Source organism: Mesoplodon mirus (assembly GCF_964341445.2).
Source record: "Mesoplodon mirus genome assembly, chromosome: 18".
Lineage (NCBI taxonomy): Eukaryota > Metazoa > Chordata > Mammalia > Artiodactyla > Ziphiidae > Mesoplodon > Mesoplodon mirus.
In genome coordinates, this window is record NC_138994.1 from 47,018,610 (window position 1) to 47,034,924 (window position 16,315).

Below are 16,315 nucleotides of genomic sequence, written 5' to 3' on the forward strand. Positions count from 1 at the left end.
GGCAACTCAGAGATGAGTGGGACTCACGAACTCCTAGTTTCACAAAGAGGAAACCAGCTTTAGAGATGGAACTTGGACAAGAAAGAGGATTCCCCGCCTTGCGATGCAGGGGACGTGGGTTGGATCTTTGGTTGGGGAAGTAAGATCTCACATGCCAGAGACACAACTAAGCCCTCGCGCCAGAACTACTGAGCTCGCACGCCTAAACTGGAGCCCGCGTGCCGCAAACTACAGAGCCCACGTGCTCTGGAACCCGCGTGCCACAGCTAGAGAAGAGAAAACCTGCACGCCACAACTAGAGAGAAGCCCACTTGCCACAATGAAAGATCCGGCATGCCTCAGTGAATATCCTGCGTGCCTCAACTAAGACCCGATGCAGTCTAAATTAATTAATTAATTAGTTAGTTAGTTAATTAAATTTAATTTAAGAAAGAAAGAAAGGGGATTTCCCCTGCTTGAGGCCCATCTCCTGCCTGTTTAGAGAGGAGGGAGTCTCCCCTCCTGCCAACCCTGAAGAGGAAGTTCCTCAAGTCTGCCCTGCAGTTCATCTGCGTAGCCCATCTTAGGGGCTGCTTGTACTCCCCAGACTGAGCTGTAAAGTCAGAGTTTAATCCGACCAAACTACCCTCACTGTCTTCTGCAGCCTGCCAGGGAGGACTAAATCCTCATCAAAGGGGTTAGTCCTCTGGGAAGAGTCAATTCCACTGAAAAGAACCCAGTAAAGCACTTTAGACATCATTCAGGCGCCTCTGGATTCAGGACAGGATTTTTGTCTGGATTCAAGGCCTGCCGGATTTAGGTTCCAACCTCCCCATCCCAGCTGTTCCTCGCCAGAGCCTCTGCAGGTCTCCTGCACCTCCCAGCACAGTCATGCTCTTCCCCCTCCTGGGCCACTCACATTGTGTAGCTTTTGAAACCGAGCAGGACCCTGTGGGGCTCCTGAGCATGGAAGCCTTTCTGTCCCCTGTTTCTTGTTTGTAGGGAACAGACTCTAGCCTCCATGACCTTCCCTGGGTTCCAAAGGGCAGATTCAAACAGTTGCTACTCGGGAAGGGAGAGGATGCAGACAGAGACAAGGGAGAAGCAGCCAAGAAACCACCTGAGGCAACATTAAAGGAACCAGAGAAGTTGATCAGGATTAGGAAAGCAGGGACTTCCCTGGTCCAGTGGTTAAGACTCCTGCAGAGGGCGCAGGTTCAATCCCTGGTCAGGGAACTAAGATCCCACATGCCAGGGCAAAAAAAAAAAAAAATTAGGAGACCACCTGAGACAAGATTAAAGGAGTGCAGGCCCTGCACACACTCTAATCTTATCAGCAACCCTACACTCGAACCATTGCTATAAAAACTCCTCACCAATTCCTCATGGGTTGGGACACATAATTCTGAGAGGCATGAGCCCGCTGTGTCCCCCTTTGCCTGGCAAAGCAATAAGGCTATTCTTTTCTACTTCACCCAAAACTCTGTCTCCAAGATTCAATTCAGTACCCGTGTACAGAGACCAACTTCTCAGCACCACTTTGGCCCAGTCACTTAGCCTCTCTGGGACTATCTCCTCATCTGTGACAAGAGAGAGCTCAACACTTACTTCATAGGGAGCTCAGCCTGACCTAGGGCTGTAAATCCCATCTGCACGGGGTTCCAGCCTCCACTTTCCCCTGAGCCACAGACTCATCCCTCAAACCGCCTGCCTGAGCGCTCTTCTTGGATGTTTCAAACAAGCCCCAAACCAAGCCCCTGACTATGTTCCTCTTCTAGGGTTTCTCGTGGAAATAAATAGCATCAGCATCTGCCCACGTTCAAGCTAAAAACCTAGATTCCGTGATTCCTTTTCTCTCACCGCCACATCCAGTCCACCACCAAGCCCTGCAGACACTGCTTCCAAAATGTACTTCAAACTCGTCCATTTCTCTCCATCCTCACTCATCCACAGCCCCATCACCTCTGCCTCCCTCCAGTTTGTTTTCTCCAGAGCAGCCAAGTAATATTTTTAAAACGTAAGTCAGGTAGGGGAGGCTGTGCGTGCATAGGTGCAGAGGGTATACGAGAAATCTCTGTATCATCCACTTAATTTTGCTGTGAACCTAAAACTGCTTTAAAAAATAAAGTTTTGGGAATTCCCTGGTGGTCCAGGGGTTAGGACTCAGTGGTTTCACTGCCGAGGGCACAGGTTGGACCCCTGGTCAGGGAACTAAGATCCCGCAAGCCATGCAGTGTGGCCAAAAAAATTTGTTTTAATTAAAAAAAATAGGGCTTCCCTGGTGGCGCAGTGGTTGAGTCCGCCTGCTGATGCAGGGGACACGGGTTCGTGCCCCAGTCCGGGAGGATCCCACATGCCGCCCACATGCCGTGGAGCGGCTGGGCCCGTGAGCCATGGCCGCTGAGCCTGCGCGTCCGGAGCCTGTGCTCCGCAACGGGAGAGGCCACAGCAGTGAGAGGCCCGCGTACCGCAAAAAAAAAAAAAAAAAAAAAAAAGTTTATTAAAAAATAATAAATTAGACCATAACACTCATTCCCCCTTTTAAAACCCTTGAAAGGGGACTTCCCTGGTGGCACAGTGGTTAAGAACCTGCCTGCCAGTGCAGGGGCAGGGGCTCGAGCCCTGGTCCGGGAAGATCCCACATGCCACGGAGCAACTAAGCCCGTGCGCCACAACTACCAAGCCTGCACTCTAGAGCCCATGAGCCACAACTACTGAGCCTGTGTGCTGCCACTACTGAAGCCTGCATGCCTAGGGCCCGTGCTCTGATACAAGAGAAGCCACTGCAATGAGAAGCCCACGCACCCCAACGAAGACCCAACGCAGCCAAATAAATAAATTAATTAATTTTAAATTTTAAATAGATAAATAAAAATAAAACCCTTCAAAGACTTCCCATCACTCTTAGGATAAAATCCAGGTTCCAAAGCGTTGGCTAATCTGGCCCTGCCTATCTCATCCTCCACCTTGTTCACTAAACATTTTCCTCTGATAGACTCATGTCTTTTCTGCGTCAGAGCCTTTGCATTAATTTTTTTTTTCATGTGCCTGGAACTCTCTTCCCTAATCCCAACATTTGGTTGTCTTCTTCTCATCCTTCAGGTCACAGCATAAACTGTGACACACCTCCTAGCAGTGTCTTCCTGATGGCCTAATTCTAGATTATCCCCTTACAGCCTCCTACTCTTCATCACATCAATCTGTGCATTTCCTTCATGGCTTTGATTACATCTGTTATTGACGTATTTCATCACCTCCTTTACTAGACTGTAAGTGGTGTGAGGGCAGGGAGTGTCTTATTCACCACTGAATAAGTGTCTTCCCAGCACCTTCTATAGCACCTTTGTGCACAGAAAGTGCTCACTAAATGCTTGTTGAAGAAATAAATGAACAGGCATATTTTATTGTAAATCACCTGAACTATTTTTATTTGTTTATGTATTTATTTATTTATTGGCTGTGCCACCTGGCTTATGAGACCTTAGTTCCCTGACCAGGGATCAAACCCAGTCTCTCCGCAGTGAAAGTCCAGAGTCCTAAGTACTGGACCGCCAGGGAATTCCCCACCTGAAATATTTTTAGAAGACACACAGAGTTGCTAAGGAGCACTGTGGTGATTATTCCATCCACCCTGCCTTCCCCACCACATGGTCAGAGGAAGGTACTCAATAAATGTCAGTGAAGTTAATTCAAACAGGGAATCCCTGGAACTTTGAGAACAGATTTAGTATCATGGAATTTGAGGTTAAAAGAGAGGGTTGTGTAACAGTGCTGTCTGCTAGAACTTTCTGTGATGACAGATCTGTACTGAGAAAAAAAAAAGCATTTTAGAAAGATCCTTCTGGCTTTCTTCTTTCATTCAGTCAACTCTTTACTGGCCACTTACCAGATGCCAGGTACAGTTTTAGATGCTTAGAATACAGCAGTGAAGAAGACAGCCAAGAACCCAAGCTTATATACATTAAAAACAAGAAAATAGGGCTTCCCTGGTGGCGCAGTGGTTGAGAGTCCGCCTGCCGATTCAGGGGACACAGGTTCGTGCCCCGGTTCCAGAGGATCCCACGTGTCGCGGAGCGGCTGGGCCCGTGAGCCATGGCCACTGAGCCTGCGCATCTGGAGCCTGTGCTCCGCAATGGGAGAGGCCACAACAGTGAGAGGCCCACGTACAGAAAAAAAAAAAAAAAAAATCAGGTACTGATAAATATTATAGTGAAAATAAAGCCAGGGTTAGGACAGAATGGCTGGGAGGCTATTTTGCTTGTGGGGTACTTCCTGAAAAGTGGATGGGAGGGGGGCAATTCTGGAGGATGCAGGTGAGAAATGCTGAGGGCGTGAAACAGGTAAGCACAGCAGAGTGCATATCACCACAGCCAAATACATTGGGGCCCTTTCCCGAGACAGGGGACCCTGGAGAGTTGCAGTTGGCTGGGCATCACAGATCTGGAGCTCAGGAGGGTGGTCTGGGCCAGTGGCATAGACTGGGGAGTCATCTGTGTTTGGGTTGTTTATTGGTCTCCTAGGGCTGCTGTAATAAAGTGTCACAAACTTGGTGCTGAAAGCTACAGAAATTTATTCTTACAGTTCTATAGAAGTCTGAAATCAAGATGTTGGCAGGACTGCTCTCTCTTCCAAGTCTTGAAAAGAGGATCCTTCCTTGCCTCTTTCAGCTTCTGGTAGCCCAGGCACTCCTTGGATTGCAGCTATAGCACTTCCGTCTCTGCTCTGTCACTGCACGGCATTGTCCCTATGTGTCTGTCTTTACGTGGTAGTTTCCTCTTATAAGGACACCAGTCATATGGATTAGGGCCTAGCCCAATGACTTCATCTCGATTTCATTTCATCTGCAAAGACCTTATTTCCAAATAAGGTCACATTCACAGGTACCAGGGGTTGGGGTTTCAACGTATCTTTTGGGGGACACAATTCTACCTGTAACAGGTCATAGCTGAAGCAGTGGAAGTGGACAAGTTCCCCAAAGGTGATAGAGTTAGAACAGAAGAACTGGGGACTCTGGCAAATAAAAGCTTGAGGAGCCCATGAAGAAGTCTGAGAAGGAGATGGTCTCCGGTTACATCTGTCACATAGACAGAGGTGGAGGAACAAGGGCAAAAAAAGGGTCCATTGAACTAAGTGACAGGGCAGATGTCAGTGTCTTTCCTCATGCCCCTCCTCCCTCCCAAGGGAAGAAGCAGAGCCTGGGTGATGGAAACAGTCTTTTAAGAAATGTAGTTTCAAAGGCTGGTATATATAGGATGGATAAACAACAAGGTCCTACTGTAGAGCACAAGGAACTATATTCACTATCCTGCAATAAACCATAATGGAAAAGAATATGAAAAAGAATGTATACGAGTCACTTTGCTGTACAGCAGTAATTAACACAACATCGTAATTCAACTATACTTCAATAAAAAATAAATAAAAAAAAAATTTAGTTTCGAAGGAAAAGCCTGACATATGGAAAGGACTAGAGGGAATGTGGGGGTCAAGGGATTGTTGGGGAAGATGGGAAAGTATAGTCCCAGCACAGTGGAAGGAGGTTGGCGACTTAGAAGATGGGCTCTGGGGGATGTCCCTGGTGGTCCAGTGGCTAAGACTCTGAGCTCCCAACGCAGGGGGCCCGGGTTCGATCCCTGGTCAGGGAACTAGATCCCACATGCTACAACTAAGAGTTCACATGCCGCAACGAAGATCCCGCGTGCCACAACGAAGACCCGGCGCAGCCAAAATAAATAAATAAATAAATATTAAAAAAGAAAGAAGATGGGCTCTGGAGTTGGGCTGGTCTGCACTGGATTCTCAGCTTGGCTTGTTCAAGAGCTGTGTGATTTTAGGCTGGTTGCTTAACTTCACTATTCCTCTGTTTCGTTATCTGGAAAATGGGGATAATTATACTAGTATCCACTTCTCAGGGCTGCTGGAAGGAGTAAATGACTGAAGACATTTAAAGTGTTTAACACAGCATGTGGCACATACTTAGTGCTCAAGAAATATTGACTCTTACTGCAATTAGGTTAAAAAAAAACCCAAAATACAAGGAGGAGGTTTCAAGAAGGAGGCAGTAAGTAATATCAGATATAGTAGCTAGGACAGGACGTAGAGGGCAGAGAAAAGGTCAAGGATTTGGCTAGCAGAGCCTGGAAAATGAGAGGGCAGAGCTAACAGTAGCTAAAGAGCAAATGGGGCAAGAGAGGGAGGGGCTGTAGGTATGGAACACTCTCTTGGTAGCAGCTGAGAAATAAGAGAGCAGGTATTAGCAGACAGAAGAAGCAAAAGACCTTGATTTGGGCAGCAAGGAGAAAGTTAGAGGCGAAAGTTGCTGGTAGTGTTTGGTACTAAGGGGTAAAGCGAGGTAACGGCATCTTGTAAATCTTTCACATATCTCAGTTTGATACCATAAATCTTCACCTTTGCTGTGCTGAGCCTGGGCATCCAGGGGAAACTGTTCTACAAAGGAGGAATGGGCACTAAGGAATGATTGTGGGTAAGTGGTGACATAACTCAGCATGGGAGGGGGAAAAAGAGGAGCCTGGATGAGGACTTATGTTTCAGAAGCCTGAGAAGCAATTGTCTAGAGGATGCCTGGCTCAGAGTCTGCTAGAAGGTGGGAAAGACTCAGGGCTGGAGACACATGGGTTTAAGAGCCATCAGTAGCAGATGGTCACCAAAACCAGGGGAATGGATAAAAGTACCTATAGAAGGGGGGTGACAGGAGAAGACAGTCCAGGAAAGATTGAAGCTGGTGGAGAACAAGCCACAGAAGGAGAGGTATCAGGGCATGGGGGAAGGTTAAGCTGTGGAAGCTTTGGCAGGACCACTTCTGCAGATGGAGTTGAAAGAGAACCCAAAGCCAGGCCCCAAATGTCTCAGTTAAGAAGAGGGTGTGGACCATTGGTGAAGCCATCTCAGTGGAGTGGTGGGGACAGAAACCAGGTTTGGGTTGTTGGGGTGTGAAAGAAGGATGAGGAAGTAGAGACAGTAGAGACTTTCTTCAGGAAGTTTTGTGTTAAACTGATGGAGAGGTGTAGAGCAAGTTAAGGAGGTAGGGGTTTTGTTTTATTTATTTGTTTGTTTGTTTGTTTATAACAGTGAACAAGATAGGCCAGATTGCAGGTGGGCAGGAAATGACAGAAAGAGAGGGACAGTAAGAGGAGGAAGCCTTTTCACAAGAATGCCTGGAGCCCTTGTTATCGATAGTACTTAAAAATATTTAAATAGGGACTTCCCTGGCAGTCCAGTGGTTAAGAATTTGGGCTTCCACTGCAGGGGGCACGGGTTCGATCCCTGGTGGGAGAACTAAGATCCCGCATGCCTTGTGGTGTGTGTGTGTGTGTGTGTGTGTGTGTGTGTGTGAAAATAAATAACCAGAAAATTACATGCACAAACCCTTCAACTGAACAGGGATATTAATTGCAAATCTCTGTGGCATCTGCTACTTCTTATCCATGGGGATAGAGAGTATGTAACTGTTGTATGTCTAAGTATTGTTTCATGTCTCGGTGCTGTCGGCCAAATGTACTTTTCCTGCAGCACCCTTGATCTCCTGACATATTTTTAATTTTACTACAAACAGGGCTCACCCTTTCTGTGAGCTTCCTCTCTCTCACCTTCTAACCTTACAGTTAACCAGTCCACACCTGAGCTCCCTCTGTACCTTCCACGCGATTCTTTGGTTGCCGGGGTCACACTGTGAGTTACCTTGCTTGCCTCCCCCCAGCCTTGGTTTCATGCTTCTCAAATTCCTTGAGCTCAGGGCTGGATACAGGTAAGTCGGTCCTTAATAGTCTAAAAGAGGGTGGCCATTTCTTTAGCCTTCACGGCCTCGCCTTGATTTAGTTGTTTTCGCATCTTTTCTCTTTTTCCGGTGCCCGATGCCCCGGGAAACAGAATCTTCAACTGCGAAAGGGTGGGAGCGGTGGGGCTGGCTGGGTAGCGGTGGAAGGACAAGAGAGGAAGCCGGGGCGGGCGGCCTCCCGAAGTGGCCGGCAGAGGGCGCACCGGCACCGGGATTGGCAGCGGCCGCGGTCTGGAAAGCGGACGCTGGCCTGGCGGGGAACTCCGGGGCTGCGGAAGCGCACGTGGGACCGGGCAGAGCCTGGGGGCACGTGTGCTGCCTGGGGGCGTGCTGTCCGTGCTAAAAATACGCGTCCTGCCCGGGTCGGGGAGACGGCCCTCGGCGGGAGCGGCTTCTGGAGCCGCATCTTTCTGGGAGGGAGATAGCGTCTCCCAGGCCGGACACCTGGACTCCCGAGAAACCCGGGGCAAGCCTCGCACAGGGCCTCAGTTTTTTCATCTGTGGAATGGGGACCATTCATTTGCTCAAGCAATACTGCGTGCCAGTGTTATGCCAGGCACTGTTCCAGGCATCAGGCATAATTACACGGTTTTTGCTGTGGAGTTCACGGTTTAAGAGTTTCGGAGGGGGCAGGAATAGTATAAATAAGCAATTTCATATTTCAAAAAATGCCATGAGAAAAGTAAAGAAGTGATAGTGAAGAGTGATATGTAAGCTGGTACTTGAAGCCAAGTCGCCCTGAGAGACATGGAGGCAGAGGAAACTGCCTTGAGTCCGAAGAGCCTGGCCAGCTGGATAAAAGAAAGAAGGCGGAGGGAGCGGCCAGGGAGAGGGCGAGGAGCTGGAGACGGAGGCCCCACGCAGCCGGAGACCAAAGCGCCCAGCACTGTGGACCCTGAAACTGATCTCGGGTGGAAAACATCAGAACAGCGGTGGTTTGTGCGGAGGTTGGACCTGCCCGGAAGGGGCTCGAGGGAACCTCCCAGAGCGAGGGAAAAACACCTTGATTAAGGTGTTGATTACATGGATGAACACGTTTATCAAAACTCAGCGAAGAGTTGTGCATCTTGCTGTATATAAATTATACCTCAAAAACAAACTAAAAAGTGAGAGTCCTCGGCTTGTGAGAGCAACCGTGAGCTGGGAAAGTCTGGCTGGCCGCGCGGGCTGATCCCGCAGGCCAGGGTGTATGGGTCATCCTCTAGGGAGAGGGTCGGGCGGGCTGGGAGAAAGCAACCACACCTGGCGCTGTGCGGGCAAGGGTGGCCTCGAGAGTGGAGGCGAGCGGTGCCGCTCACAGCCGGGACCGAGGCTGCGGGCTCAGGTCCCCCGCCCGGGTCGTCAGAGGCAACCTTGGAGCTGCGCCCCCCGCCCCGCCCTTCGTGCCGAGGCCAGGTGGCGGTTGGGGCGCGACCAGCCCGTTTGATTTCCCGCGGCCGGTGGAAAGGGGCGGGGGGGAAGGGAAAGAGGCCGTCGGCCAATGGGTTTGGCTGTGGCCGGTCACGTGACGGAAACGGGCGGGGCCCAGGTGTACTTACGAGGCTGCGGGCGGGGGCCTCGGCCTCCGCGCGAAGTCCAGGAGGCGGGGCCGGCGTGCTGGCCCTGGGGGGTAGCTTCGCTAGGACTGGCCTGTGGCCGGGAGGCGGGGCCTGCGCGCGCCGCGACTGCGGGCTCCGATTGGCCTCGGCTCAGGGCCCGCTGCCGGCGTGCAGACGAGGCTCGGGGCGCGAGGACCAAGCCGGGCGGTGGGTTCGCGAGCCAGGGGGTGGGGCCGGGCCGGTGGCGGCGGCGGCGGAGGAGGAGGAGGTGGCGGCGGGGGCCGGTACTGGGCCCGGCGGGATGAGCGAGGCGGAGGCGGCAGTGGTGGCGACAGCGGCCCCCGCGGCCACGGTGCCCGCGACCACGGTGCCCGCGACGGCGGCAGGGGTGGTAGCGGTGGTGGTTCCGGTGCCCGCAGGGGAGTCACAGAAAGCAGGCAGCGGGGCGGGCGGCGGCGGAGTCGGAGCCGCAGCCTCCTCGGGCCCCGCTGCTGGGACCCCCTCGGCGCCGGGCCCCCGCACCCCTGGCAACCCAGCGACGGCGGCCTCGGGGACCCCCGCGCCCCCGGCCCGGAGTCAGGCGGACAAGCCGGTGCTGGGTGAGGGGCGGGGCGCGCGCCAGGGCTGCTCTAAGCGGGGGGGGGGGGGTCAGCGGGCTGGGGGAGGGGCATCGTGGAGCCCGGCGGAGTCCGGAAAGCCGAAGGCCGGTTTGGCTCGAGACTCAAAGGACTAGTTACGCTGAGGCCAGCGGACCGAAGTGGGTTCCCCTGGTGGGAAATCCTGCAGTTCTTGGGCGGGAGGGCGTGGTTAGTCTGGTAGGGTCTGGCCACGCCCCCGGGGCGGGAGACTTTGGCCTTGATGACTCGGGTTAGTATTAGGTAAATCTCTGAGACCAGGAAGCAAGTGCACTAGTGACCCTTACACTGGGAGGGCTAGAGAGACTCTCAGTTATGACCTGAGGGCGGAACTTCGTGGACCAGATGGGTACTCGGTTCTAGGTGAAGGGCCTTGATTTGTAGGATGTGAGGAACGTGCCTTAGAATCGGAAGAGTTTTGAAAGCCTGAGCCCCCCTGTATGGGCTTTTCCATTTACGTAGTGGAACTGGGGTAAGAATCCCTTGAAGCGACTGGGTGAAACCTGGTTGGCGTGAAGTTAAGCTTAATAGGTAATAGGGAGGTAGACTAGATTTTGGAGTGTCTCAAAACTGAGTCGAACTCCATCTCTTCCCCCATCTTACTGTCCCCACTGCATTCCTGCCTGGCAGCAATCCAAGTCCTGGGCACTGTCAAATGGTTCAACGTGCGGAATGGTTACGGATTCATCAACAGGTATCTGAGGAACCCAGGGAGGGGGTGAAATGGGTGCCTTCCAAACTGGCCTGTGGGACTGGACACCTTTCCAGCCTCATCCCTACCCCTACCAAGGCACATGGTTGCAATGTCCAGCTGACGCTGATTGAAAGTCTTTAACCACAGCACAGATGTGGGCAAGACGAAGCCGCCTCCACATCTTCAAGGGCAGCAGAGGGTTAATGATCTAGGAAGTTGGCAAACCTGGCTCTGACCCTCCCAAGCCTGTCTGGGTCACCTTCTGGTTTAGTTTGCCGCCGCCTTTGTGGCAGAATGTACCTGCTCTCTGCCTCGGGGCTGGAATCCTCACTCATTTCCTGTTTAGGGCAGCACACTTAACACTCTCGTAACTTATCTTCCTTACGGAGCTGTTAGCTCGTAGAATCAATCCCCCACCTGATGGGACTGCGTCCGGTGGGGGTTGGGGAAGGGAGGCGCCAGCACAGCCTGAGGCTGCTGCTTTCCTTCAGTTCCGCAGCCCCTCCCACCCAGCCCCGCACTGGGCGGGGCCGTAGTGGCGGATTCTGAGCGGAGCCAGGTCTCTCCCAGAGGGCCCTTCCCCAGCCCAGGCACCCTGCCGAGCCCAGACCTCCTGGGAGGTCCCAGTTCCCTCTTAGCAGGCTGACCTTTGTGCAGATCTAAGAGCTTTAAAGCTAGAACACTTGTTCTAGGGAAGGGTCCCTCTCTAATTCTGGAAATGAGGACTCCTGGGAGGTTCTGAGGGAAGACCTCACCCGTCCCCCATTGGGGTGCTAGGATAAACTGGGGTGATAGGCAAGGTCGTGACAGATCGAATATTCTCTCTCATCCTTAATCTCTTGGTGTGTTGAGAGGGGACCTGGGGTTCACTTCCAGGCTGAGAATACAGTTTTGTGGCTGTTTGGAGCAAGTTCTTGACCCATTTTCCCCTCCTCAAATGTGTTCTGCACCTCAACTCCCGTGCCCACTTTCTCCCTCCTTGACTATAGAAGGAAGGAAACCGAGTGGAATTTTCCACCCGTGATGTGGGTTGGGGAAGAGGGGTTGTTGGCTGGGGACAGTTATACCCATCACCACCAGGTTCTAAGGTGCCCTGGGGTAGAGGGTGGAGTGCTCAGTAAGTGAAAGCTGGCCCAGCTCCTTCAAGGTGGCTTTGCCTCCCCCCACAGCCCTTTCCTCGTGAAGCCCAGGTTTTTCATGGAGGTTTTAGGGATATTTGCTTCATACCAGCTTCAGGGGGCCCCCACTGGCTCTTGTCTTACTCCCTGGGCCCCGTTTCACCCCAAGCTGCCGCGGAAGGTGGAGAGGATGGGGCCACAAGTCTTAGGAATGGCAGCTAGGGAGGCTTCAGTGGAGGTGAGCGCCTTACCAAAGTCACCCCCTAACAACCCATCCTGTCCTGCAGGAATGACACCAAGGAGGATGTCTTTGTTCACCAGGTAAGAGCTAGGTTGGCTTTCTGAGGGGAGGAACCCGCCCTCTCTGATGGCCTTTGCCCTTATCCTTAGCAGCATAGATCATGTTTCTCCAGCTTTCACCTCCTACCCGGAAATAGTTCCCCCATCCACCCACCTCAGGTGCCTGTATTAACTGCATTGGCCCCACTTGTGTTGGGTTGTCTCTGTAAGAAATGTACCTGTTGCCCTCTGGGCATGGCACGCTCACTACCTACTGGGACCTGTGAACACCCTCGGAATGAATCACAGGCGGTGTCCAAGGGAAAGGACACAGGCTTGCGCTACTTAGGTGCAGTGGTTCTCAAAGTGTGGTCCCTGCGACAGCAGCCTCACCTGACGTCCAAATTCTCAGGCCCACCTCAGACCTAGCGAATCAATCCGGTTTGGGGGCGGGACCAGCAGCCTGTTTTTACAAGCTCTCCAGGTGTTTGTGATGCACGCACAGTTTGAGAACCACTGCTTTGGTGGAAAGCGCTCTCGGTGGGATTGAGGTAAGAAGCACAGTACGTTTTACCCACTTTGCAACTGAAGACTCTCTCGGCTTTTTGTTTTGCTATGGAGTTCATGTTTCTTGCTTCCCTTCTTGAAATCCTTGAGGGGTGGGGGAGGAGGGAGCATGTCCTGGGGACCATGGTGAACTGCACAGTTGTTTGAAAGCCGCTAGTTTATGGCTTTTCCCCTGCTAAACTTTGACTGCCTTCTCCTTGCTCCACCCTCCAGCCCCAGCCCACAAGTATTCAATAAAATTTTGAAAAGAATGAAATTGGGTGGTGGACCCAGCAGGGGCGCGAGAGACTCCCAGCTGGCTGTCCTCACCTTTCTCCTGGCATTTCCCTAACCAGACAGCTATTAAAAGAAACAACCCGAGGAAGTTTCTGCGCAGCGTTGGAGATGGGGAGACTGTGGAGTTCGATGTCGTGGAAGGAGAGAAGGTTCGGGGGCTGCGGTGGGATGGAGAGCCCACCAAGCCGTGGGAGGGTGGCCTGGAAGTCCCCTGAGGCTCTGGCCTCCTCAGGCCAGCTCTTCCTCTGGCTGAGCAGCCCAGGCTGTAGGATCAGGACTGTGTCCTCACACAGACCTTGTCGTCCTTAACGTTCTGGCCGCTCCAAGGGATGTTGTAAAGAACGTGTCGCTGTCACCAGTCAGCAGTATCTGCGTTTCTTTGTAGTTCACCAAATACTCCCATGCCTGTTCTCCACAGGGGGACCGTGCCCACATTCTCCTCTCAGAATCAGCCCTCCCGGAGATGGACACCTACTGCCAGCCCTCTTTTTCCCTCCCCACCCCCACCCCACCTCCAGGCTAAACCTCAAGAGGGTCCAGGGGCAGGTATTTCACAAGGACCAGCTGCAGATGGGTCCCTCCTAGAAGGGTCCAAACACCTGCCACTCCTTCTCTGGGGAGGGTGGAAAGAAGTAGAAGTTATAGGACCTGGAGGAAAGCTGGAAAGGGGCGTTTAGCTGGAAGGATGGGAAGACAGTGATTCAGGCAAGACTGGGAAGGTTGCGCACCGGTTTTTGGAGCAGGTTCTCACCCGTTCCTCCCCACCTCCCCCCGCAGGGCGCAGAAGCTGCTAATGTAACTGGGCCCGGAGGGGTGCCAGTGAAGGGCAGCCGCTATGCCCCCAACCGACGAAGGTTCCGCCGATTCATTCCCCGGCCGCGTCCAGCTGCCCCGCCACCCATGGCGGCAGAGACTCCGTCGGGCCGGACAGAACCAGGCAGCAAAGGGGAGCGTGCTGAAGACTCTGGGCAGCGGCCCAGACGACGGCGCCCACCACCCTTCTTCTACCGACAGCGCTTTGTGCGAGGCCCTCAGCCCCCCAACCAGCAGCAGCCCATAGAGGTGAGGGGAACTGGGAATGTGGGAACCAGCTGTGAGAGTTGGTGAGGCTGGAGACCAGAGTCCCCAGACGAAGCAGAATGGTGGCCTGGGAAGAGCTGCAGACACCTGGACAGCTGGTGCCACCTGGCTCACCCGGGCCTTTGTGTGTTCCCAGGGCACTGATGGGGCAGAACCCAAAGAGAGAGCCCCGTTGGAGGGGGACCAACAGCAGGGAGATGAGCGGGTACCCCCACCCAGATTCCGGCCCAGGTACCGAAGGTAAGACTCCCTGTCCCAGGCTCTGTCTTCCCCTTCGCCAGCCAGTATGGGGACAGGAGGATGGGAGGGGGATGGCCCTGAAGCCAGTGGTCATGAGGGCTGGGTAGCTGAGCGATTACTGCTGAGGTGCCCAGGGGTTAGCAGGCATTGCTGGGGTGGGATGGGGACGGAGAGGCAGCCTGGTCCACCTCTGCTGGGCGGCCCTGGGAGGGAGGGATGTGGTCTGCGCTGGGCTCCTGTCCCTTCAGGGTCCCTACTTCTCTCTCCAGGCCTTTCCACCCCAGGCCACCCCAGCAGCCCACCACAGAAGGTGGGGATGGCGAGACCAAGCCCAGCCAAGGCCCCACTGATGGTTCCCGGCCTGAGCCCCAGCGCCCACGAAACCGCCCCTACTTCCAGCGGAGACGGCAGCAGCCCCCTGGACCCAGGCGGCCCACAGCCCCGGAGGTGAGGACCTTGGACTGTCCGTGTGTGGCGGGGGAGAATGAAGGAAAAGGCTGTGGCCAACTTGCCTGTCTCCCTTCTTCCCCCACTTCTGTCTTCTTTTCCTTTCCCTTCCCACTCTTTGTCCCTCTTCTCCTGGCCTTGCTCCCACCCATCCTGTTTCACGCAGCCTGACACCCAAGAGACAGTACTGCTGGGTCCACGCCTGGTGGGCACCCCAACCCACCAGGAAACCCCAGCAGAGGCGGTTGAGCCCACGTCACCCCCTGCAGACGCCCTCTCAGCTCTGCTGGGAGCCCCAGCACCAGCCTGTGGATGCGAACTGGGGGAGGAACGGGAAGAGAAAAGGTGGGAGGAGGTTGAAGTTGGGGGCTCCAAAGGACAAGAGGGTCTCAGTCGACCACCCTTGTTCTCTCTAGGCCTCAGCCCCCATCAACAGTGGGGAGCCCCCAACCGCCATACCGGAGTGATTCCAACTCAAAGGACACCCAGAGCCACCATCTGGTGAGTGGCAAGCCCAGGACGGGTACCAAGAGGGTCGGGATGGGGCTGGGGGGTGATAAGCTGCTGGTCGTGATTTTTCGGTCTCTCTTCCTCTCAGGTATCTGCCAGTTTTTCCAACCGACCTGGATCCTACCCAGCACCTCCCTCCCCACTTTCCCACAATTCATGACATCAAAACACCAGCTTTTCCCCTTTTTCCTGGAGACTCAGGAGGGCCAAAGCAACAGGCTTTGGCTTTTTTTTCTCTCTCTCCCTGACCAAGGGTTAAAGGAAGGGATCCATCCTTATAGTTCAGAGGCACCAACTCCCTCCCCTAAATCAGGCTGAGAAGGAACCAGCCAGCTCTTACCCGCTCCTGGTTGTTTTTCTTTCCCCACTACCCCCTACCTCTGAAGCCATTTTATGAACCAACCGTCATGTGCCACCTGAGCCTCCAGTAAAAACAAAAACAGGCTTTCCTGTTGTCTTGGTCTCTGCCTCTTTTCTGTTCAAGCCTCGCTGGTAACTTACTGTAGAGGGGGGCGGCGGCAGGGCCTGCGCTCGGATCCTTGTGCCCACGCTTCTAGCTGTATGGCTCTGCAGAAGTGCCTTCATCCCTGTGAAGTTGACTTTTCCCATCTGTGAAACGGGACTAATGCCTCCCTGGCAGAATGAGTGTTTCCTGAAGTGCCGAGAGCAGCGTCTGGCACCTGCAGCGTCACCTTACCAAGCATTTACTACCCTTAAGGAAAGCAGTGACTACAACTCTTAGGCGGCAGGGGGTGAGTGAGTGACAGCACCCAGAGGGTTCTGCGGCCTTGAGTTGAGGCCGGATGGAGAGGAGACGGGGGCTGGGGTGGCTGTGGTCCCTGCCTCAGCCCGTCCCGGAGTGTCTTCACATGACAGGACGCTCATCTCATACAGTAACTTTATATACGGATCTATATATATATATATATACATTTAGTACAACAGACCTTCAGTTTCTTCTCCCTGCCCCTTCTTTTCCAAACATATACAAAAATATCTGAAGGCTCCTCCCAGCCCAGTGTTCACAGGCAGCCTTTCAAATCCCTCTTTCCCTTAGTTGGTCAAAAGCCTTTGGGTACAACATCCTCCCGGGATGGGAGAGGAGGAAAGAGCTGGGGCCCCCATCTGGCAGCCTTGGGGAGCAGCTGGGGTGGGGC

General features: G+C 53.5%; 1 protein-coding gene across 1 annotated transcript; it reads left to right on the forward strand.

Annotated features, from left to right (window-relative positions):
* The first annotated feature begins 9,335 nt into the window (after positions 1-9,335).
* Positions 9,336-15,569, forward strand: YBX2 (Y-box binding protein 2). Its single transcript, XM_082604856.1, has 9 exons — positions 9,336-9,911; positions 10,578-10,641; positions 12,047-12,080; positions 12,941-13,030; positions 13,659-13,943; positions 14,098-14,201; positions 14,471-14,648; positions 15,065-15,149; positions 15,247-15,569. Exons 1-8 carry the CDS (start codon positions 9,614-9,616, stop codon positions 15,113-15,115), a joined length of 1,104 nt encoding a protein of 367 aa, XP_082460982.1. The 5' UTR covers positions 9,336-9,613; the 3' UTR covers positions 15,116-15,149; positions 15,247-15,569.
* Positions 15,570-16,315: the final 746 nt, after the last annotated feature.

Excerpts from the sequence above, each read along its gene's own strand:
- YBX2 (XM_082604856.1), top strand. The coding sequence starts at position 9,614 with ATGAGCGAGGCGGAGGCGGCAGTGGTGGCGACAGCGGCCCCCGCGGCC. Across the intron at positions 13,031-13,658 it reads ATGTCGTGGAAGGAGAGAAG|GGCGCAGAAGCTGCTAATGT; the intron begins GTTCGGGGGCTG and ends CTCCCCCCGCAG. Across the intron at positions 14,202-14,470 it reads TTCCGGCCCAGGTACCGAAG|GCCTTTCCACCCCAGGCCAC; the intron begins GTAAGACTCCCT and ends TTCTCTCTCCAG.